This window comes from Aphanomyces astaci, assembly GCF_000520075.1.
Source record: "Aphanomyces astaci strain APO3 unplaced genomic scaffold supercont1.8, whole genome shotgun sequence".
Taxonomy (NCBI): domain Eukaryota; phylum Oomycota; class Saprolegniomycetes; order Saprolegniales; family Verrucalvaceae; genus Aphanomyces; species Aphanomyces astaci.
The window spans coordinates 236,465-260,188 of record NW_009798271.1 but is presented as its reverse complement, the minus strand read 5'-3'; the positions used below and the strand labels follow the sequence as shown (position 1 = coordinate 260,188).

The 23,724-nt window shown below is 53.4% G+C and overlaps 2 protein-coding genes across 5 annotated transcripts; both read left to right on the top strand.

Annotated features, from left to right (window-relative positions):
• The first annotated feature begins 4,008 nt into the window (after positions 1–4,008).
• Positions 4,009–18,402, top strand: H257_04586 (hypothetical protein). 4 transcript variants are annotated; one of them, XM_009829171.1, is made up of 18 exons: positions 4,009–4,770; positions 4,820–4,910; positions 4,959–5,139; positions 6,043–6,387; positions 7,243–7,461; positions 7,522–7,743; positions 7,812–7,904; positions 7,961–10,135; positions 10,207–10,350; positions 10,439–13,616; positions 13,713–15,118; positions 15,233–15,355; positions 15,402–16,052; positions 16,173–16,321; positions 16,393–16,790; positions 16,850–16,989; positions 17,074–17,190; positions 17,253–18,402. In XM_009829171.1, exons 1-18 carry the CDS (start codon positions 4,074–4,076, stop codon positions 18,243–18,245), a joined length of 11,322 nt encoding a protein of 3,773 aa, XP_009827473.1. In that variant the 5' UTR covers positions 4,009–4,073; the 3' UTR covers positions 18,246–18,402. The 4 variants fall into 4 exon arrangements, with proteins under 4 accessions (XP_009827473.1, XP_009827476.1, XP_009827475.1 ...); XM_009829174.1 differs by having other exon boundaries at positions 17,074–18,402; XM_009829173.1 differs by lacking the exon at positions 4,009–4,770 and having other exon boundaries at positions 4,785–4,910.
• A 2,451-nt stretch (positions 18,403–20,853) lies between these two features.
• H257_04585 (hypothetical protein) lies at positions 20,854–23,715 on the top strand (the record flags this gene model as incomplete). Its single annotated transcript, XM_009829170.1, has 1 exon — positions 20,854–23,715. One exon carries the CDS (start codon positions 20,854–20,856, stop codon positions 23,713–23,715), a length of 2,862 nt encoding a protein of 953 aa, XP_009827472.1.
• Positions 23,716–23,724: the final 9 nt, after the last annotated feature.

Genomic DNA, 23,724 nt, shown 5'->3' with positions numbered 1-23,724 from the left:
GTACTCGGGGTGCTCCCGTTCAAGCCACTTCACAAGCCTGGTTATGATGGAGTCGTACTGTAGTCTCGTGTCTGCAACTATGCGCAGGGCTATCACATCGTCTGCCGTCTCATCCGTGGAGCTGGCGTTCCTTGCGGTGCGCTTAGAGCGACCCATTTCAGTTTTCGGACTGATCGATAAATCTTCCGGTTAATACTACTACTAGTATGCTTGTTTCGCGATTGTTTCGTAAATCACCATGTATCTACAGTCCGCGCCAAGTGAATACGAAAGACGTGGGTTTAGAATAGTGCCGATGGTTTTAATTTGATTCAAGTCAGGATACCCCTGTTGCATGCCTTGTAATCATAATATACAAGCTATATCGATGCAGTGTGTGATCTGGGTGAATATTTCGTTATGATATCAAGTTTTGCACGTTTTTTAGCGCGCCAAGTGTATACGAAAGGGTTACAAAAATCTGAATTTAGCAAATTTACTCATGCAAAAGCATACCATAAAGTGTTCCTAATACTTAGTCTTACAACCCTTTGCCTTCAGAACGTCAACACAGCGCTTTGGCATCGATTTCACCAACGATGTCAGCAGTGGCTGTGGGATGTCGTCCCATGTCGACTGGATGGCGGCAACGAGTGACCCAACATCACGAAATTGTCTCCCGTTGGCATACACCACTTGGGCCATTCTCCCTCACAAGTTTTCGATCGGATTGAGATCGGGGGAGTAGGCGGGATGGTCGAAAACGGTGACATTTTCTTCACTCAAAATGTCCATGACAATTTTAGCACGGTGGATCGAAGCGCCATCTTGCATGAACACAAACGAGGGACTATAGTGCTCGTGGGCAAACGGAAACAGGTAGTTTTGGAGTGTGTCGAGGTACGCCAATGCATTTTGCTTGCCCGACAAAAACGCCAACTCACTCCGGCCGGCCAGCGAAAACGCCCCCATACCATGACGCTCTTCCCGCCCATAGCGCGCGTCAAATAGTGCTGTTTGGGGAGCCTCTTGTCGTGCCAGTACTTCTGCAAGCCATCGGGACCATCCAAGTTGAACTTTTTCTCGTCGGACCAAATGATTGGATCCCAATCCGTGTTGGCAGCAAGGTGTCGTTCGGCGTACTCCATACGGTACGACTTGTGGGCTTGCGTCAAGCACGGCGTGTGCAATCGCTTGGCGTACTCAAACCTTTCGTTCTCGTTGAGACGTCGTTGGATTGTGCGCAGGGACGCGTCGAGTTGGAGGTCCGTTTTGCATGCTCGGGCCGACAAACCAGTCGTCGAAGCGTAGCGGAAGAGTTGACGAGCCTCGGCTCCCACTACCTTGTCGCACTTCATGGGCTTGTATCGCTTCCCGTACGACGTTGGGTCCTTGAGGAAGTTGTAGACAGCAATTTGGCTTCGTCCAAGCTCACCAGAGATGGAAGGATAGCTCATGTCATGGCTGCGAAGCGCCAACATCATGCCACGTTCTTCTTCGGTGAACTGTTCACCTCGAGGCATGTTCCAGTTGCGGTGGTGGGATGTAGTGAAGTGGTATGCTCGTGGGTCAGTCGATGCCGAATAACAAGCTGTGAAACCTCTTATTTGGATGTGTGTGCGTTGAAATTCATGCCTTTCGTATACACATGGCGCGCTCTAAAATCTGATTCCGCGCCATATCGCATCCAATGATACTTCGTCTCTTGCTGTATTTCACAGGGTATTTTATCCAATCATCCTTCGTCATATGGAATTGATTTACAGAGGAAAACACCTGCGTAGTTCTATATTTGGTCAAAATTTTGTCCTTTCGTATTCACTTGGCGCGGACTGTAAGATACAAGTAATCGCATACAAATCTCAAGGTAGCGTGAATTAGATATATTGGATTTACGAAACAAAAACGTTTCGTGATTGCTAGTAGTCTGGTGTATTTTGTGTCGTATTTGTTTCGTAAATCGTGTATACTTACTTACCTCTAGTACTCCGGAATACTGAAAATGAAACAGCATTCAGATAACGTTAGCAAAAGTATCCGGATTTTGCCCTGTTGAAAATAGAAGGAAAAATATACGTATACGATTTGATTGGTTGAATCAGGCTTCCGAAATACTTCGTGGTATATATTTATTGCGAATATCTAAAATGGTGCCTCGGTCAATAGATTTCACGATATTCGACGACCTCGATAATAAATAATTGTTTGCTAATGCAAAATATCGATAATTGTTCAAATATATGATTACACAAGGAAGGGAGTAAACATTCCAATCCGATGCATTCGCGCGAAGGAGAATATGATCATCTCGAAATTCACCGGATACATGTGCTTTCTATGGTCTGTCATGAGAGAACGACGGAATGGTACGCCAATCGAAGTTTGTGAAACAGCTGCCATTTTTGTCCAATAGAAGTCGAGATTGAGAATCCTAACATTTGATTGGCAAGCAATAATATTTTCCCACCTGCACTATTTCTTTTTGAATTTCCCCCGTACCTCAGGTCTTCATTTGATATGCAGTCAACAATGCGCATTCCAAAGCGTAACTACACCATCGCAACGAAGCTGAAGGTGCTAGGTCTTTTGGAAACAAGCACCGACCAACAAGTATCTGACATGCTAAGCATTCCACGTTGCACCATCCGTACGTGGGTCAACCAAAAACGCGACATCCTTGCTTACAACGGGAACAAAAAACGAATGAAAGTCGATCCAGCTGGGCGGCCTGGAGTATTTCCCGATCCCGAGGGTCTCGTTGACTATATTAACCAAATGCGAGCCCAAGAACGGGCGCTAACAACGTCGCATATCATCAACTGGATCAAGAGGCACCAGGCGGCTTGGCTGCGTTCCTACATCGCACGCAAGAAGCCCTGTACCGGGTACCAAGGGCTCCTACGACTGCTGCAGCGCTTTTGTCACCGCCATGGATTTACGCGTCAACGACCCGGCAAACAGAAGCACAAACAATCCGTCCTGATCGAAGTGCGTGATGATTTCGCTGCTGAGTTCCACCGGCAGTACCACGGCTTTGGTCCCGATTGCGTCTACAATGTCGATGAGACCGGGTTCTACTATGACATGCCGCCCAAGTACATATGGTCTGCTCGCGGTGGCGACGCGAAGATATCAACTGGCGAGAAACACTCCATGCGTATGACAGCTGTACTCACCGTCCGCTCGAACGGAGACAAGCTCCCGATCCTTTTCATCATCCGCTGCACCCCCGGCGGTCGCATCGAAATGTCGGAGCTACCAACGTACCCAAGCGGCCACTTCTATGCTGTTCAGGGTAAGGCATGGATGGATAACACCGTGTGGAAGTCGTACCTGCGTGACCTGTTACACCGAAGTCTTGTCGAGCCGTCGGTAATCTTGCTCGACAACTTTGAGTCGCATGTGAGCGATGCCTCGTACCACATTGTCGAAGAAGAGCTCGGCAGCTTCCTGTGCGCGATTCCCCCCAATGCTACGTCCATCTGTCAGCCACTGGATGTTGGTGTGATGGCTCCATTCAAGCGTTACCTTCGGGACGAGTGGCTCACCGAGGAGATGATCGATGGGGAGGACGGCGACGATTTCGACACCCCGACAGCCGCTGAGAAGAGGAAAGCGATGGTGAAGCGTACCATCGCCGCGTGGGACCGAGTGACGGTTACCGAGATTCGCAACAGCTTTGTGAAAGCTCTACCATCTATAGAGGAGTAAATGAACAGAAAATGATTTACTCTTGTTGGCGATGTCACAACCAACAATCTTGATCGAATATAATTGTGAGTATTATATAATTTTACTAAACTTGATTTTAGTAATGCAATACTCAAATTAATATAGTTTTGGAAAAAAGCTTGACACTGCCCGGGAATTGAACCCGGGCCCCATCCTCTATCCACTTGGATGCCGTCACACTAAACCGTTGCGCCACTACTGTATTACTGGTACAGTTATTCGAAGTAAACTTACTAGTAATATGTACTACGTAGTAGTAACCAATAATGGTCCGGATATCAGACACCCTTCCGGATACGGAGGTCTGCCAAACCAAACGGGCACATCGATTGCGTCGTAGGAACGCGCGCGGCGCTACGTGTATGAGTCAGAAGTGCCATCATCTGGACCAAGTGGATCGTTCCCTGCGCCAATTGTATGACATTGCATCGTCGAGGGATGTGGAAGTTGACAAAGACACCATCGAGAGCTTCGTCGCGGCGCTATTTCGCCGCTCGGTGCGGTGTCTGCTGGAATCGCGCGCGGCGGCCGAACTGTGCTGCTTCCGCTTGTTTCAAACGACTCCAGGCCAACAGCACGCCCCGAGTTTGCTAAGTATCATGCAGCTTCAGGACTATGGGACGAAGAAGTCTACACTCGGCGTGGTGCTTGGGATTGCGTTGGAGCACCTTCTCACGTTCATCAAGGACATGCAGGACACGACGCTGCGCCACGCGGTCGCTGGACATGTGGGGTCTATTACCCAAGCTTGTTGCATTCTGCTACTCTCTTCGCAATTGCCATCCAAGACGCGAAGTGCCGCTGGCGAACTCGTCACGTACTTCATCAAGCACCACAAACACGTGTCCGCGTCTGCGCACTTTGACGTGGCATCGCTGCCGGATCGATTCCTGAACGAGTTAAACTCGTCCAAGTGCACCCAGACGGTCAAAGGCGTGATCCTGGATGTGCTGGGGGGACTCTTCAACAAGTACCCCGACGCCATGGCCGTCCATCGTGCCGCCGTTGGTCGGTGGATCGACCAAGCATTGGACAAGCAATTCTCGTCCAATGCACCAGGTCTACCCGCTACTCTTCTCTCCCGTTAACTAGTATATTCCCATTGTAGAAATGCAAATCATCCACGGATGCTTTGTCTGCCTCAGTGAAATCCTGGACGAAGCCACATACGACCAATCGAAGCGCGACACGTTGTTCCAGTACGTTATTCGTTGCGCTACTCGTTAATGACTGGAATGACCTGGTAGATTTATCCACGTGACGTTGGCCACGGCCGCGTCTGGCAACCTCTCCCGCCTCGCAATCGTCAAAGCGTGCTTGGGATTGCTGGGAAAACACATGCATCTGTTTGCCGCTAATTTGGTGGAGGCAGATCCGTACCAATTTTACTTGCTTATGCTGCATTGCTGCGCGAGCTCCAACAAGAAGGTATTATTATTATTGTGGATTCGATACGAATTTCCAGACCCCGTCGAATCGAATCTCGCCGCCGAATCGAATCACGAATCAACGCTATTGGCTAATCCAATTTTGAGTGGATTTGATTGGCTCTTACAGAAAGGACAAGTATATTCAACCAATCAGAAATCGAGCGTGATTCAAAATTGATTGAACAAATCGCGCGACTTTTGGAAGTTTATAGCGAATTCACAATATTATTGTGAGTATTATTCTAAGCTGGAGCGCCGTGAAGAATGAATTGAATCGACACTCAACCACAGATGAATCATCGGCAGAAGAATTGAGCGAATCCGATTGCAGGAAATAACCATCATCAACGTCAAATTAGTGTGTGACTGAAATCAGTGTGATACCAATTAATCTCCACATGGTACCTTTTACATATACAAAATTCAGTGCAAAGAATCGATATCGATAGATTTGGCGACGAATCAGCACAAAAGTCCTAGTTTTGGGGAAAAAGAAAGACAATATCACGGATATATAGTCATGATATGGCACGAATTTCCGGACCCATTTGGTGTAAATCCAAGCACGCCGACCAAACCGATCACGAATCGCTCCCATTGGTCAATCTGAAATTACTCTTCGCTGATTGGCGGCTGCATTCTTTTATCTTTTTTCAATAATGATTACAAAACCATCCGAATTTCGGAAATTTATATCTTTGTGCTTTGTGCGGAATCGGGAAAGCCAATGAAGTTTTTCACGGCGAGATTTGGGATTTGTTTTACGAATCGCGCAGAAGTTGGAAGGTCATTTGTAGCAAACCAATGATATATATATATATATATATAATGCTTTGTCAAAGCTAGTTGTGGATTTCTAGAACCATGTATCAAGTGAACGATCGACTCATGTACTTCGTAGATTCGAAAACCAGCATTTGCATGCCTCGACAGCATGTTTGCTATCATTGCCGACGGATTCGCTGCGGACATTCCCAAACACAAGAAGCAGTTCAATCGCTTTCTCAAGGAATTCCTCACGTGCTTGACGGACAAGCTCAGTGACGACAAGGCGTCGATTGCACTAGCGGGCCTGGGTAACTTTGCCGCCATCGTACCAATGTTTATGGGCGCCGACGCGTTGCCAAAGATCCATGCTCGATTGATCAAGTATGGCGAAGACTTGGTGGCCATTCGGGAAGGTATCAAGCTCAAGTGGATGCTCCTCTGTCGATACACTACGTGCTACGGGCGGTTCGTTCAAAAGGTGTGAGTCAATCCTTGGTATCTTGTGGAATGCATGCTTTAATTGCTCTCTGGATATATATATATACATCTTTCAATATGCAGTCACATCTCTTTTGGTATTTTTATTGTATTTTTACAAACTGTCTTTCGAAGGAAGGAAGGAATACTCAATTATTCGATCAATCATACTTCTTGTTTCATGTTTTGTCAAGTCGATTATTCGAAATTGGAGTGTTTGGGTGCTCAATCGAATGAGCAGAATAACCAAATCGACAGACAATCGATATATCGACCAATCAAAACACAAAACATGAATCAACTAGCCAATCAAATCCACTCTTCGAATAAATTAACATCGAATTGGTGTGTGACTGAGATTAGTACGATCTTTACATAGAAAAGTCAGGACAAAGAATTGATCGATAGATTTGGCAAAGAATCAAAAGTGAACCAAATTTTGGGTAAAAGGACAACATTGAGCATGGGTTATATATACTCTTACTGTTTCGCATTCGCTTGGCTCAGTAGGCTAGTATATATGCATATATATGTCTGCGTATTGTGGATTCGGTACAAATTTGCAGATCCGATTCGATTCACGAATCGACGCTATTGGCTAATCAAATTTTGAACGGACCTGATTCGCTCGTACAGACAGGACAAGTATACTCAGCCAATCAGAATTTCCAGCAGGATTCTATATTGAATAGAACCCACCACGCAGATATTGGGGATCTCGTGATTTATTTCGTTTCGTCCTCGGTTTGGTTCGAGGACTATAATTAACCATCTATTGTACCCAAGAGAAACGATCTAATTAAATCACCATATATGTCAGTTTGGCTAATATGACATACTTTATCGTTGTTTGTAGATGCAATGCCAAAGCGATATTGTCGTGCAAAACTTCTCGGTGGAGCTCGTGTGCCGACTCTTGGATGCGTACCCGTCCAGCGCCATTTACGTTAAATACCAAGCAGAACTAGCGATCGTGTCGATGGCGGACGCATTTTCATCCACGGATGTGATGAAGCGCATTCTGCAACATGGGATGGTCTTGACGGTGTCCAACCGTATCGACACACCCGACGGGGTACATGAATTCAACAAATCTGTTTGCATCCTGTTGAAATCATCTATGGGTACGACGTAGGAGATGCTGTATCATCCAGACACGGGGCTGCCCGAGTCGCGCCTCCTCTTCGAGTACGAAGGATTGTGGCGGGGCTGCTTGAAGCGCATGCAAGGGGAAGAGCTGCAGCAAGCGATGGTGAATGCGATGGCGGACACCATGCTGACGATCTTGCAGCGATTGGATCTGCGGTACCAACTCGAGGCTGACACTGCCGAAACGTCGACATCGTCTCAATATACCGTACGTTCTGTGTACTATTTATCTACATTTCTCAGCCTGGATGGTTCATTTGGTGCTGCTATATCTAGCCAACAGTCGCACGAGACCACACGATTGTATTGAACGCGACTGAGTTCTTCGAGCGGTGGGTGCCAACTGTAACGAGTCAATTCCAGTCGTGGGTACGACAAAATCATCTCTCTACATCATATCATACCTCCCACAATCATAAAATTAGGTGGCGTTGTACGTACAATGGCTGCTCCCCAGCGCCCGACAACTACCGCTCGTGTCGGCGTTTTACCGTTTGGCGACAGTCATCTCACACCTACTCGCTGCCAACTCCGCCGCCTCCCGTAGCCCATTGTTGTCTGACGCACTCGCCTCCGACTACGCTGCGTTTGTAGTCCAAGTGTCCAAGGCAATGCCCCAATATCACGACGAGTTGCTAATCGCGACGTCTGTGTTTGTGGTGGCGACGCCAGTGTCGATGGTCGACCTGGCGATTCTCGTGCCCGCACTCAAACAAGCGCTGGCGCTAGGCGTATTTCACTTTGACACGGCCGTGGCCGCCGTGGAAGCGCTGGAGCGTTGGCGATCAGACACGGTCGTGCCGTTTTACCCCGAGGTGCTGCCGCTGCTCGCTCCGTACTTGGACGAAGCGGCCAATCAAAGCGCGTCGTTTCAAATTTCAGTGCTGCGGCTGCTGGGGTCATTGGGAGGGTACAGTCGGTTTGTCGTGCAGGAACACCACGCGGCCCGGGACGACGTGGACAAGATGGCGGCGGCGCTGACGTTTCCCGTGGCACTGGACCGAGTTCATGCCGACATGTCTATCGAGTTGTTGCTGCGACAGATGCGAGACCTGGCCGTCACGAGCATCGACCGACCCGTCAAAGCTGCGGCGGGGGAAGCCTATCACGCGATGGTGCTCTACTTGTGCGGGATGACGGCCACGCTGCCGACGGCCAAGACCCACGCGAGTGAAAAGTCCGTGTACTTTGACCACTGGCATGGCATATTTCCGTCGCTGGTGCAGCTCGCCGCCGACGCCGACACGATCACGCGGTCACTTTTTGCGCCGCTGCTGGCCCAACTGCTGCGGTGGTTCAGTGGCATCGCGGCGCTGTATCCGTTTGAAGCCCACGCATTCCTCGATGCCATCATGCACGGCTTGTCTTGTGTCGACGACGGCAGCGGCGGCGTGCGCGACGTAGCGGCGCAGTCCGTCGCCACGTTTCTCAAATACGCCTCCAAGCAACCACCTACTAGTCGTGCTAACACCGTGTTCTCGGCGCATGCGCTCATGGAGCGACTGTTTGCGCTCTGTGGCCATCCGCTGCTATCTTGCCGCGTCGGGGCCGCCTTGGCGATCAACCACATGTACAGGGACTTTCGGGAAGACGACGACTTGGTACGGACGTATGCTCTGTCCATGGCCAAGAATGTGCTCGTGGCACTCAAACCCCCCGACGACCCGAACGCCGTCCTTCCGCTCGTGCACGCGTTGGCGCATATGGAGAAGATCCTCGTGAGGCGGGCGGCGGATCTGCAGCACGACGACGACACCCGCGTCGTGCTGGGCGGGACCGACTGCTTGAACTTGAACGCGTTCACGACGTGGCTGTTTTCCAACGTTGCGAGCTCCGCGCCCACGTTTCGCAGCAACTGTCTCCGCTTGTTTGAGCAACTGGCGCGTATGGTCAACATGACAGGGTCGTGCAAGGCGTGGCTCACGCAGTTCCAAAAAAATCACTCGGCGGCGCAATTGCAGTACATTTTGGCGCCCCCGGCCTTGACAGATATTAGTGTGCGAACGACAGGGGTTCGACACACTGACGTCGTCTGGTACGAAACTCTCGCGGCGTCGACGGAGAGCTATGTGTGGGCGTGTGCCCCCACGCTCGGCAACGCGAGTCTGATCGCCGACGCCGTGCTCTTGGACCCCGTGGTGGCCAAACGAACACACGACGACGAGGCGGTCGAGGGGCCCCATCGCCTCTTTGTCGCCATCGCCGAGTTTGTTGAAAGCGGCAGCCGCGAGGCACCGCCGTCGATGGCGCGGAACCGCGCGTTTCTCGGCGTGTGCAACTTGGTGGCATTGGCGCTCGAGCACCCAACCGTAGTGCCCGAACTCCACCGCCACGTGATGAATGTGCTGACTGGCACCGGCGATCGGTGGTGGGATCTTGTGGTGCTGGCTGCTGTGGACCCTAAAGCTGCGACACTGTTCGAACTCTCCACCCCCGAGGCGGTCGACAGCTGGGTCCGCATGTGTAAAGCGTCACTTGAGCATCAGTTGCCATTTCGGCGGGTGGTGGCCAAACACTTGGAGAGCTCCACATATGACCGCACGCTGTTGTTCAATATGGAGTCGGACCTGGCGCAACGCCTTTGCATGACGTACAAGCAGGTATGTTTGTATCTAGAAGTCTTACTTGTGGGTGGTGTATTTGATATATGACTGCGTTTGTGTTGCTGTAGCTGGACCAGATCAAGTATTGGGACGGCGAGTCGTCGAGTCGACGACGGGACATCGCGTGTGACTTCGCGCGTCTCGCAATCGACAAGAAAGCCAGCGGGTTGTTGACTCCCATGCAAGATCAACTTACGCACCGTGCAATGGAGGTGTGATATGATATCGTTATTTTTGTTCTATCATATATATATATATATTGATGTACTGTACATGTACACGTTGTGGTTGTGTGAGTAGACGGCGATGGATATGGGTTGGGACGTGGCCACGTTTATATTGCAGCCCACACCGGCCAACTACACGTTGTTTTCAGCTGCGTTCGACAAGGTCTTTTGTGATCGCGACGACGTTTGGCTGCAAGTCGTTCGTGGGTTGCTAAGCCACGTGCAGACACACCCGTCGTTTATCCATACATTGCACCACGTGCTCGAACTGACCTCGTCCAACAACAAAAATCTGTCGAAACGAACCGAGCTGGCGCCGCTGGTCGCGCCGTTTGCCAAGTTTGTCCTGCACGCGACGACAGAGAAAGAGCAGCCGCTGCTCATGTCAACACTTCTCCTTTTTGTACGCTCCATTCTCGACAAGTCGACGTTGCCGTTGGTAGACTGTACAGCGGGCGTCAACCAACTGCTCTGCGATCCGTCGACTTCTGTGGGCGTCAAAGTGGCCGCGCTGCAGCTGATTCCAGTGTTGATTCAAGCCAACGCCACCGAGTTTGGTCCCCCACTGGTCGACGCCGTGGGCCACCTCGTCGTGCATGGCTTTCCCGTGCATTCCACAGACGTCGCGCGCGGGTCGCTCGATTTCGAGTCGTTTGAGCTGCTATTTCACACGTACTTGTCCATGCTCGTGCAAAGCGGCCACGTTGGCTTATTGAAAACCGTGTTTCGAAGTCTGAACGAGAAGAATCAGCACGTGTTCTCCAACGACATGTACGACATGTTGACTGGGTTCTGCGACGACCTGCCCGGCCCCCGCATCCCGTCTGTGTGTCTGGAAGTGCTGCCGCTGGTGTTTTCCCCTTCCCTGACGGATCACATCCGGACGACGCTGCTTCGGCAAGTGTTTGTGCCGTTGATGCATCGGCTGGACGAAGCTGCCATTGTGGCCGTGTACACGTCGACGTTTTCCGGCGCTCCTGTTGTCCAGTACTTGATGACTGTCGTAACGTCAGACACATCGCCCAGTCTGGCGGTGGTCGTCACGTTCGGACTGTTGGAACTGCTCTACACGTGTCTATCGGGGGACGCTGTCCGGCGGTTGGTGAACCCCATCTACGCGGCCACCGCTGGCGCCAAAGGCAACGAGCTGACCATGCGACTGTGCAAAACGGCCAGTCAGAAGAGTGCCAGCGCCGACCGTCCTGTGGCCATCGCGGCGTTTCGATGTCTGCTTAGCACAGTGCGCACGACGCAAACACAAGAGAAATTCTACACACAGCTGCTGTTTGCCGACGCGATATGGCCCAACATCATGGCCAAAACCGAAGATGAAGGAGGGGGGGACGAGTACTCGTTTGAGACCCAGACGGCTGCGTTTCCAACAAAGTACCTATCACGACGACAAGGAGGTCGATCTAGGACCACCCATCGAGGGAACAGCCGCTTGATGGACATTTCTACGCAGTTCCTTCAAGGCAGTAGTTTGAGTCAGAGCGCGGCGCCGATCGAAGACACGAATGACGACGAGCCCATGGCTAACGACGACGAAGAGGACGAGGATGTGCTGGAGATGGACGCGTTGAATTCACATCCGTGCATGCTGCCACTTCTGAAGACGATCAAGCACATGGAGCGGCTGTTTCAAAGCCAATGGACTGACGCCATGATGCCTGGCTGGATGGACAAGGTCTGGTTCAACCTGTCGACCAACTCGTCCACGTCTGTCCGACTCTTTCTGTGCAAAGTGGTACTGAATCGTCCCATGTTGTTTGCCCCGTACGCGGCCAAGTTTGTCGGCCCGCTGGTCGAGTTGATGCTCCTCGTGCCCAAACGCGACGAGTTCCACTACTTGCTGCGCGACGTGTGCCATGTAGTTGTGGACACGTGGCAGGTCGACACAATCTCAGACGACTTGTCTCGGTTTGTGAACCATCTCATGGCGGTATCCCCCCATCCGTCGACATTTATCTTGCGCGACAACTTGTACTTGATCGAAGCGTTCGTGACCAAGTTTCCGACGCAGTGCCGGTTTCTCAACCTGGACATCCTCTTGGACATGATTAACGCAGATGATGCCGAGAACGCGTCGCGACATGTCGCGGGGATGCAGCTCGCCGCCGTGTTGATCAACCTTGCATTCGACGCTTCGTCCCCCGTTCTTTGGTTCGAGACGTCGCTCCGAGCTTGCAGCTCCCGCTTGGAAACTGCCTTGCTGGCCCGCCTGGCGTCCACCACCCACAAGACGACACCTCAGTTGGCGGCGGACGTCTCTGGGTTGGTGTTGCAGCACATGCCGGCGTCGACGGCGTTCGAGTCTGGTATTGACAACTGCTTGCAGTCGTTTTTTCAACTGGACAAACCCGATCGGTTCCTCACGTGCTTGAAGCAACTGGCGACACATTTCCCAGCGATCGTGTCGGGCTCAGTGCTGAATCGACTGGCGTCCATCCTTCCTCGCATCCTAATCCAAGACACGTTGTCGCTGCATCTATTGGACATTGTGCACGCGTGCCACGTCGATGCCACGACGTTGTTTCGAGTGGTACGACCGCATTTACCCCGCCTCCTGAGCCACCACAACCCGGCGGTGACGCTCCGGCTGCTCGATGTACTCCAAAAGTGGTGGCCACACTTGACGGCCGATATGCACCAGGTCCTCCTCGACGGGGACGCCGCCGTGACGATCGCGTTCGAGTCGTCGGAACCGTGTCGCATGAAAGTGCTCGACTTTCTCCTCGCCACAACTAAGGGGGGCGTGCCAAATGTACAGCGCATTCTTCTCAAGGCTCTGACCGACGCGAATGCCGACGTGCGAGGAAAAGTGGCCTCGTTTTGGGAAGCCCACTTGCCATCGTCGTGCGACGATCGTCTGCTGGCATTGTTTGGACAGTTGTACCACCAAGAGACGACGGATGAGTGGGTGCGCTACGCCCCGACGTTGTGGCTGTCTCTGAGTACGTCGACTCCTGACAACGCGAACATGCTCTTTCCTACCCCCCTGTCGTCCACGTGTCAGTTTGAACCCCTTGAAATCGACACGGCGTGGGCTCGCCGCACCCAGAGCATCCTCACGCCTCTGTTTTCGCAAGACGCCATCGCATTGCAGAGCCAACAACCGTTGGACCAGCCGCTGGAACGTGCTGGCCTGGTCAAAGCTACACAAGATCGCGTATGGTCGCAAACCCAATCGCAGCAGTTTCAGTCGAGTCAGGGGGCAGCTACGACTGGTTCCATACAAACGACTTCTGCCGGTACGTCCAGTGATCCGTTACTGTATGTTAAGGATATGATTGCTCAAGTATGTATATGCTTGATTGTATGTTGGTTGTATCGATCATGTTGGATAGGACTAGCCCCACGGACAGTTCGCTTTTACAAATCGACTTCGAACGCCCGCATTAGCGATGAAAGCAGTCGCACGAAAACGTTCTTTCAAGAACGTGCAAGTCGATCCAAACGCCAAGAGCTGGCGCGGCTCAACCAAGAAAAGGCCAAGGGCACGGCCGTGAGCTTGTTTCGAGCGTACCGCGTAGGCGAGTTCCCCGACATTCAGATCCCGCGGATGGACGTGCTGCGGCCGCTGCTGGTCGTCGCGTCGTTACATGCCGCCACATCATCCGCGTTGTTCTCTGCCTTGCTAGTGGCGGTGCTCCCGACGCTGCCGTCGTCGATCCAAACGCAAGTGTTTGGTTACTTTGAGACTCTTTTGGAGTCGGCGCAACACAACACGCTGGTCGTGGCGGCGCTCCATCAAGCGTACATTGGTCTGCTGTGCCAGTCCAAGTCATCTGTGACGCTGTTGTCCCCAGATATCATTGGCACGTCCAGCATTTCCAGTCGAAACTTGGTCACGGGCCAGCGCATCCTCGAGGAGCTGTTGATCCACTCGACGGACGAAAATGTATCGACACACGCGTGGAACCAACTGCATCATGTGCTCCAAATGGTCGAGAACGAGCCGTACTTGCTGGCGCTGGCGACGCACGAGTCTACTGTGCCCGAGACGACATTGGCGGTGGAAGCGCAGTTGAAGGGGGACCTCGTTGCGGCGCTGCAGCATTACAAGGACGCAGAAGCCAAATATGCTTCGATGGACAACGCAAACGTGACGATTTTAGAACGCCAACGATGGAAATCCGAGCAGTTCCACTGCTTGGCCACTCTGAATCGCTGGGACACCCTGCTGGACGACGTGCATCCCGACCGCTTGTGGGATCAGCACGAACCGTTCTTGGAAAAACACACAAAGTGCTTCCTCGAAGCATCCATCGCCATACAAGACACGTCGTTGCTGCGCGAATTCATCGACCCCATCCTGCAGCCCACACGCCAACAAGACACAAAGCTGCAGTACCTTGTCACACGGTTCCCAGACCTTATCGCATGCGCCAACATGCAGCTTCTCCAGTGGAGCCATGCCCAAGCCGCCGTGGACGAGTTCTACGCCACTTGTCTGCATCAGTGGAGCAGCATGCCGGCGTCGCATCGACTGCGCCAGCTCCAGCGGCTACCCAATATGGTATTTCTAGACGACGTGTTGGACGTGATCAAGACGCATGGTGGTGGCGCCATGTCACCATGCGTCGAGAAATGGAAGCCGATTGTTCCGTTGGTGCACCAAGACTCGCTCGACGCGTGGTCGACATACCATTTGATTCGGAATGTCGGGTACGAATCCTTGGTCGCTGCGACCGACGAGTCGAAATACGGCGGCCGATCCATTGCGCAAGACATGGCGTCTATTCGAGTGCATGTACGTGGCACTTGTTTCTGTGACTTGTTTCCATATTCGGGGATATTGGGATTTGATGTATGGTGTGGTGGGGGGTTGGCTTGATGGTGTCGTGAACTGGGTTGTTTAACGTAGACCATGCTGTCGTACGCAGAGGCCGCGGTGGCATCGAATGTGTTGGCGCTGGCAGGGCGACTCTTGGCAGACTACCGGACGTTGTGCAATCAAGCCAATTTGCCCAAGCTGACATTGCACATGGTGCCTTGAAATCTTCAATACAGTGGTCGAGGCTAATCTATCATAGGTGCAAGTGTACTCTGCCCAAGTGTCGAAACTCGCCAGCAGGCAACTCCAAGCCGCGATCAACTTGACCGACGACCACAAGCAACGCGTGCTGGCGCAAGTGGCCAACTACTACGCGGCGCTAACTCGCCTATTTGACAACGATGAAGTTCTCGTGTTCATTCCGACCCTCCCAGCCACGACCCAGGCCGATATTTACGGCTGGCAGGCGCGCGCACTCACGGAAGCCGCCGCGTTCCACCGCGAATACGGCGATGCGTCACTCGGAACGACTCTCGAACGCGGCGCGATGGAAATCTTCCAGTACCAGACGGCCAAAGCCACCACCATGACCAGCATGCACGTCATGTACATTGAGTACCTCGACAAGTGCCTGGAGCGGTCGACGGCCGGTACATTCGGGTCGTTGGCCAAAGCGATGGTGGAGACTGTGCTGTTTGGGATGGCTTTGGCGGACAAGACGTGCGCGGCGTACTTCCCGCGGGTGTTGGGGCTCGTCCGAGATCACCCGGCCGACCTGTTGCCGATTTTGACTAGCAAAATGCAACCAGTGCCGCTATGGACGTGTTTGCATTGGTCAGCGCAGATCATGGCGATGTTGGATGTGCATGCGACGCCGTTCAACGACTGGATCCTGTCCTTGTTGGAAACGGTGCGACAGGGTTATATATTTGTCTATAAGGATATTGGTGTCTTCTTGCCCGTGATTGTGAAATATGCACGTCAACGACATATTTCGATGGCTCGTGGTTTGGTTGAACGTTTTACGTAGATGGCGAAGGAGTACCCGAAAGCATTGTACTATGACTTTCGACTATCGAGTGCGTCGATACCAGACATGGCGGCTAACGCGAGGTTTCATCGACTGGCGGCATTGCTGCAAGATCATACTCTAAACCAATTCGTGGCGGCACTCGAAGGGTCAGTCACTATTTTCACTGTTTTTTTATCACTATATTTGGTACGGCTATATCGATAATGTGAACATGTAGACTCCACCATCCGGAAATCCGCCTCAAGGAAGCGCTGCGGTACTTGTCGGATGTAGTCGATGACAAGAAACCCAAGGCGCAACTCGCGTCGATTGTCAGCACGACGTTGTCCGCAGTATTTGACGACCGAACCAGAGTGCTCGGCAACCAGGTTGGGGCTTACAATCGTCAGTGGATGGCCCAACATCGCAAACATATTGAGGCGATGCTGGGCAAAGACGTGACCAAAGCCGCGCTTCAGTCGGCCCGCGGCTGGCTCAGCCAAACGTTCCAGGTCATGCCGGGCAAGTACGGCATCGACCGCCACTGGAAGGCGAAATTGGCAGACTTTTCCGACTGGTTGGCGCAGCTGGATCCTGTCAAGATGCGCATCGAACTGCCTGGGCAATACACCAAACGTAAGCCGAGCTTTCCTCGTGTTTGAAATGTCGACTTAGTAGAGTTGTTTGTGGGGTAGATTGGGGCAAACCAGAGCCTGCCACCCACACGTACATTTTGAGCTGCGAGCCGCAATTGATGGTGTTGCCGTCGAAACAATTGCCCAAGCGCCTCGTGTTGCATGCATCGGATGAGCGAACGTACATGTACCTAGTCAAGGTATATAGTACTAAATATACCCACTACCCCCACATTCGTACTATCTGTTTGTACATCCTAACCGATGATGTGTGATTTATATAGGGCGGCGAAGATTTGCGACTGGACCAGCGCATCGAGCAGCTCTTTGGTGTCATGAATGGCATTTTGCATCAACATACAACGTGCAGTCGTCGCCAGTTGTCCACGCGGACTTATAACGTTCGGCCTCCTATTCTATCTCGTCAAAAGCGACTCCCACCCTCATGTACATTCGTATGTAGGTGGTGCCCATGACCACAACTATCGGGCTCGTCGAGTGGCTCGGCAACACTACAACCCTGAAAACGATTGTCGAAGAGGAATGGGATGATGGTACCTCTTCCAAGAAGAAAACCAACCTGCTGCAGCGACCCCCCGGCGTCCAGTACGAAGCCTTTTGGGCCAAACAACGCGGGAAAACGTACGGCCAGAAGGTCGCCACCTCGGCCACGTCCGCCGTGGTGTCGTCGTTTGTCCAAGCGGAAGCGGCGGTGCCGTGCGACTTGTTGCGACGACGGCTGGTGCACATGGCCAACACGAGCGACACATTTTTTCAACTCCGCGAGAGCTTTGCGACGTCGCTGGCTGCGTTCAACGGGTGCTCGTACGTGTTGGGGATCGGCGACCGGCACTTGGACAACTTTTTACTGGATGAACGGACGGGGGCCGTGGTTGGTATTGACTTTGGCATCAGTTTCGGCGCCGGGGCGAGTCTCCTGCCCGTGCCCGAGCTCGTGCCGTTTCGATACACCAAGCAACTGCGAGGGGTCCTGCAGCCCCATGATGCGTCGCTGCTGCTCCAGCAGGATCTGGCAGCGGTGCTGGACGCGCTGCGAGGCCAGCAGCAGCGCATCGACAGTGTCATGCGGGTGTTTCTAAACGAGCCGCTGCTCGAGTGGCAGACACAGTCGAAAACCAAGTCGAAAGCGCAGCAGAAAGAAACGCCCGACGGCGACGAGGCTGCGGCGGCGGCGACGTGGATGCCCCAAGTGAAGATGGACCTGGCACGGCGAAAGCTCCGAGGCGAGCACGTGGTGCACATTTTGTGTGACGAACTGGCCTTGAATCCGAATGTCGCGGCCGTGCTGAAGCCGTTACAAGCGACGCTGCCGCCGCCAGCCGCGCCAAAACACAGCGTGCTGTCGCCCGTTGACCAGGCCAAGGCGTTGATTCACGTTGCGACGGCCCCAAACGTCCTTGGCCGCATGTTCCATGGGTGGAGTCCGTGGGCGTAATTATATGCAGAATATGCACCTTTGGTCATACTTCTGTACAAGCACTTCATCGACATTTGGAGCCATTTACTGATTAGCTGTCTTCCATGGAGATGTCGATACAGCGTATAACTACAGTAAGCGTACTGGAACTGAATACAAACGACCGATACTGTAACCAAAGCATGTAACCGTCCAGGACACGACTTGAAACTGCTGTAACTGCCCCATTCAACGGTAGTTGAAACAATGCACCTACGTGTACGACTAAGCTCTAGTACCGATCGCCGTGGACCTGTCCTACATTGGAGGTCGCTGTCCTCTTGCCTCGAGTATGTACTCAGCCAACAGCGTCAAACTACCTTTTTGGGCACTTCAACATAACACGAAACCGTCCTTGCAACGACCTGTAAAACCTCTGTAACCGGCCCAGTCGACATCCCCATAGTTGAATCCATGCGCGTGGGTATTCGTGAAACGAAAACGAGTAGTCGCGTTCAGTCCATATGGCGGCTCAAGTACCGACGTGTAGGCGTCGCCCTCGGCCTGACCTACATTGTAATGTCGCTGACGTGCTCCATCTATTACCTTGGGCTGCTCAAGCCAGCGTTCTTGAACGACATTTGGTGGGCGAACTACACGCCAAGCGGGTATCAAGCGCTGCTCATCGATATCTTCAACGACGCTCTAACGACTCGGGCGTCCGGGGAGCTCGATCTGTTGAGCGCAGTCATGGACAAACGGTACATGACGCCGTCGTCGACAACCAACGTGTGGCCAACTTATGTGCGTCGGCTGGTATTCAACGAGCTCACGTCCGTCGAATACGCTGTCGAGAGCTTGCGCAAAGTCAATTCGTTTTGGAGCATGTGGATTCTGACGCCGTACTGTTGGGTGGATTTCAACCAGCGGTACGAGATTGCCCTCACTCGTTCGCGACAACTACGGTGCGTGAAGCGTTTCAGTGCCAACGGCGCCGTGTACATGGAAACGATGCTACGCAACGTCGTGTGGGACGAGTACATGCAGAGCTTTGGTGGGGACAGTGGCATGTTCGCGGTGCCGATTCAGCGGTGGCTCGAGACGTCCCTCGACGGCCGCCACTGGCTCCTCGCGACCTCTGCCGCCCGAGCCACCACCTCAGAAATTGAAGAAGCTGCCTATTGGAAGAGCCACAACATCTCGTCGTTTGAAGTCCAATGGCTCAACTATTGGCAAACGGGTATTTCCGAAACCATGCGCATTGACAACGCTTTGGGCATATGTCACTGGACATTCCGCTCAAGAACGTCCCCCGCACCGACGAAACGTGGACGTCCGTCCTGTTGTACTGGATGCCCATCAACGACCTCAACACGATGCTCACAGAGAACCGCAGCCTCGTGCACGCCGCCCCCGACTCGTTCTTGAACGATCCGCCTGTGAACATAGAGCTGTACCTCGGCATTCAACCCGTGAATGGCACGTACCCGAGACAAATTGGGGCCTTCCGGGCGACGCTGGGGCCGTTTACGGCCGTGGATTCGTATTACGTTCGCGTGCCGGTACCTCTGCAGGCGCTGGTCACAGCGTTTCACGATACGTTGCAATCAGAAGTTGCGACCAACCCTGCACTTCGCACGCCATTGGATGGGATGGTAGACAGCCTCGTCATGTACGCGCCACCGGCAAGTTGGCTCGATCCTAGCTTGGCCTTCTACGGTGGCAACCCCGTGTGTCTAGGTGGCGCCCCCCAAGCATTTGTCCAACAAGCGTTCAACTTTTACGACATTTGCACATCGCAACGTCCCCTCACGACGGACTTCAACAAGTACTCTGTCCTGTTTGCTGGACTGGCGACTCGAAACCAACCCATTGGTTCGTTGTGCGATGGACAAGAGGACGTTCTTGGTTGCCGTCTAGCTGTGCACCACATGCTCGCATCGATCCCCGCTTTCGATACCGTCGTTCAAACGTTAGGGCCCATGTGGCCACTAGCCTCCAAGGCCGTCACAGTGCTCGAAATCAGCGTCATGCAATACGTCTCAACTTCGCCATCGTCGCCGTTTTCAATCCTCCGCCATGGGCTCGTCGACGACCCGCTGTGGTCGTTTTACGGGTGGAGTATGCTCTACGATTGGGTGCACGGCCAGCGCGAGGTCGTGTCATTTCAAGGCGATATCTCAACTCTCGTCTTGATCTCGTCGGCGGACACTCCCCAGATATTTACCAGCAACGCCGACTCGAATCAGTCGGCGTCGCGCGTCATCTACTATATAGCCGTGTACGCGTCCTTGGTCCTCGTGATCGTGGCGGTTGTCTCCATTCTGTGCGCGATGGTTGTGGCCAACGCCCACGGCCCCAACTTGCTCTGGTTCAACCACATCGTCGGGTTCGTCTGGGTCGGGCGTCCCGTCATGTTTGTTCGGGGGTTGACGGCGATTCTGCTGCTCAGCACGGCCCAGGTGGTATCCGTGTCGTCCGATGTGCCACAATCGTCGTCGCGGTTTATGTTGACCCATCGTTCGTTTCTGGATATTCTCGTCATTTCGGGCGAAGCGACGTGGGTCACGTACGTCGTCAACGACATCTTAGCAGTTATGACGGCTGATTTGACCAAGGTATGCGGCCCCCTCAGTGAGCTGCTAGCATGGGGGGGCTCGTCGTTCTTGAAATGGCAGCCCCCGTCCGTCCCCGAGCGCAATTGAATCGAGAGTGTGCGTCCGACGACTACGACAAAACCGTCGTGTGCACGTGTGGACGCCTTGAAATTGGCAGCGTCGATCGTGTCGTGTTGATTCTGGGGCTTCAAGGGGCTGTGTGCGTAGTGGGGCTGATGGCAACGTGGCTGCTTCGACGTGTGAAGCCTCAGAAAGCAAGTGTGGAAACGAGTGAATCGACGTTTCAAACGGTGAAAGCGACACGACATGCGCTGGGCATTGCCGATAGCTACCTGGACGCCCCCGACGAAAGCAATGTCTCGGCGTACCATGTGGACAAAGTGTCGTGCATCATGGCGAGGTTCCTTCCACTCGCGTGGGCGGGTGAATCGTACACGTTTGACGTCAAGTTGTGGCTCTGGCACGAAACCAAGCAGCCCAAGACCTGCACCAGCCACGACGTCCACGAGTTCCGGGCGCACGCGTCTAGTGTCCGCGGTAAAAGTACCGTGTCGCCCCACATTAGCTTGTTATTGTACCTGGCCCCCGTCAAGATGACGCGACCCGCCCAAGTGATTCAGCACGCGAAAACTGCGTTTGCCGTCGCGTATACCGTTGGCGCGATCGTGAGCAGCGTGTCGTACCTTGAAATGACCCAAGTGAACCTCGCCAATGACTTGTATTGGGCTAAATTCAATATGACAGGCGCCCACGCATTCACGGCGACCTGGCTCAACGAATGGATCGTGCTCGGTCGAGAAGCCCCCCCCCTCTTAATCGACAAACCGCTTGTTCAACTCGACTCGAACCAGGTTGCGGTCGAAGGCGCGTTCGACCAGTCTGTGGCCATGGTCCCCTCGGTGGCCAACTTTGGCGCCGAATTGCAGTACACGCGCCTGAATGCGCTGGACCAGGCGATCGCAGGGCTTCGGGCTACCAGCGGGTGCGACGTGCCTTGGATCTTCACCCAGTATTGCTACGTGGACTTCAATCAGCGGTGGGAGCTCGCCAACTCTGCCTCGCGGCAAGCCCGATGCAAAGCCAGCATGACCGCAAACGGCGCCGTGTTTATAGAGTCTGTATTACGGAATGTCGACTCCCGCGAGTTCAAGTCGTGTTGGGGGGACGCATTTACTTCTGGCATTGCAAACGAAGTGCAGAGCACAACGCAAGGCCAGCAATGGCTGCAGGACACGCTGAGTCCAGCGTTCGTCCTCTCCATCGCGGACGAAATCGCCCTGTGGCGAGCCCACAACATCACGACGTTTGACACGCAGTGGCAAAACTTCAAGCGCATCGGACTTATCAACTCGTACACAATCTCCAACCTCTACGGCGTGTCGTACCCGTTCACTTTGCAGTACCAAAACACGTCGTTCCGCCTCGCGAAGCAAGCCACGTTCATCATGTACTGGGGCCTCGCCAACGATTTCGACGCGGTGGCTCCAAATAGAAGTAGCAGCAGCGGCCCCTCCCATCCCCCCCTCCTCCTCTCTGGACGCAGCCTCGTGCGATCGTCGCCTTTGTATGCGTTTGCCAACACGTCGCTAGAGGCGGTTCTACAACTTAACGGGACGCTCCCGCCCGCGTTGTCTCAGATCCACCAGCGATTTCGCAACGTGATCGGGCCGTTTGGGTCGATTGATATGCACTTCATCACGTGCCCAAAGGCGGCGAAGCACGCCGTGGCCATTATTTTTGACATGCTCAACCGAGTGCTTGGGACCAATCACGACGCGAAACGTGACTTTTACAACATCACAGACCCGTCCAGCGGCATCACACCAGCCCCCAAAGCGTGGACCGACGTCAACTTTTTGCCTGTGGGGGGCAGTCCGTTTTGCGCCGAAGTGCCCTTTGCAGGCCAGGGATCGATCGCCATGGGCATGGTGTCGTTCCCGTCGTGGGAAGCGCAATGCAAATCGATTATTACGTGGACCCTCATCGCCCCCACGCGTCGGTACCTCGTCACATCCGTCCTCTTGTCCAACCTGACCGACGTCGCCCGCATCTGCGCCCAAAACGTGCAATACCAAGCGAAATGCACCGACTTTGTCAACGAAACCGTGTCGTTCGTGTCGACGTACTTGGTTGATCTAGTGCTTCTCGACTTGATGGAGGCTGCAACTACTGCCATTCGAAACACTCGAGTGGAAATGATTCAGTTTGGCCAGACAAGTGTCGACGACCCCGTCGAGTTGTATCGGTATCGTGTACTGGAAGACCCTTTTGGCGGCGACGAGTTTGCCTTTTTCTCGTGGATGTACTTGATCGAATGGACTTTGGGGTTGCGAGAAGTGGTGTCGTTTCAGGGCGACGTTGGGACGATGGCGATTCTCACAGAGTACACGGCACCCCTCCAGCAGCAAGTGGACGGCGCCCAAACCCCCGTGAACTTTTCTATTTACATGCGAAGTGCCGTATGGTACATTACGCTGGCCATGATCGCCGTGACGTCGTTGCTGCTCTTGTACGTGTTTGCCAGCCACGGCCAAATCGAGGTAAGCAACTTGCTCGAGCTACAGCGCGTCGGGGCGATCGTGTGGGTGGGTCGGCCGCTCCTGTTTCTCCGTGGCCTCACCGCCATCGGCCTGCTATCCACGGCCATGCTCGAGCTGGCCTTTGATGCGTACATGTCGACGTTCCGAGTCGGGCACCCGCCATGGTACAAGACGGTCCTCGCAGCCAACGAAGTTACGTGGATGGTGGCGATCGTAGACGACCTCGCCTTGCCGCTCACGCAAGGGTACACGCCGTACTACGCCACGACCAACAGCATTCTGGTGTGGACCATCACTGCGAGTTTGAGCTACTACTGGCCCGTGACCCACGTCGTGTCCCTGGCGCAATGATGCGCGATT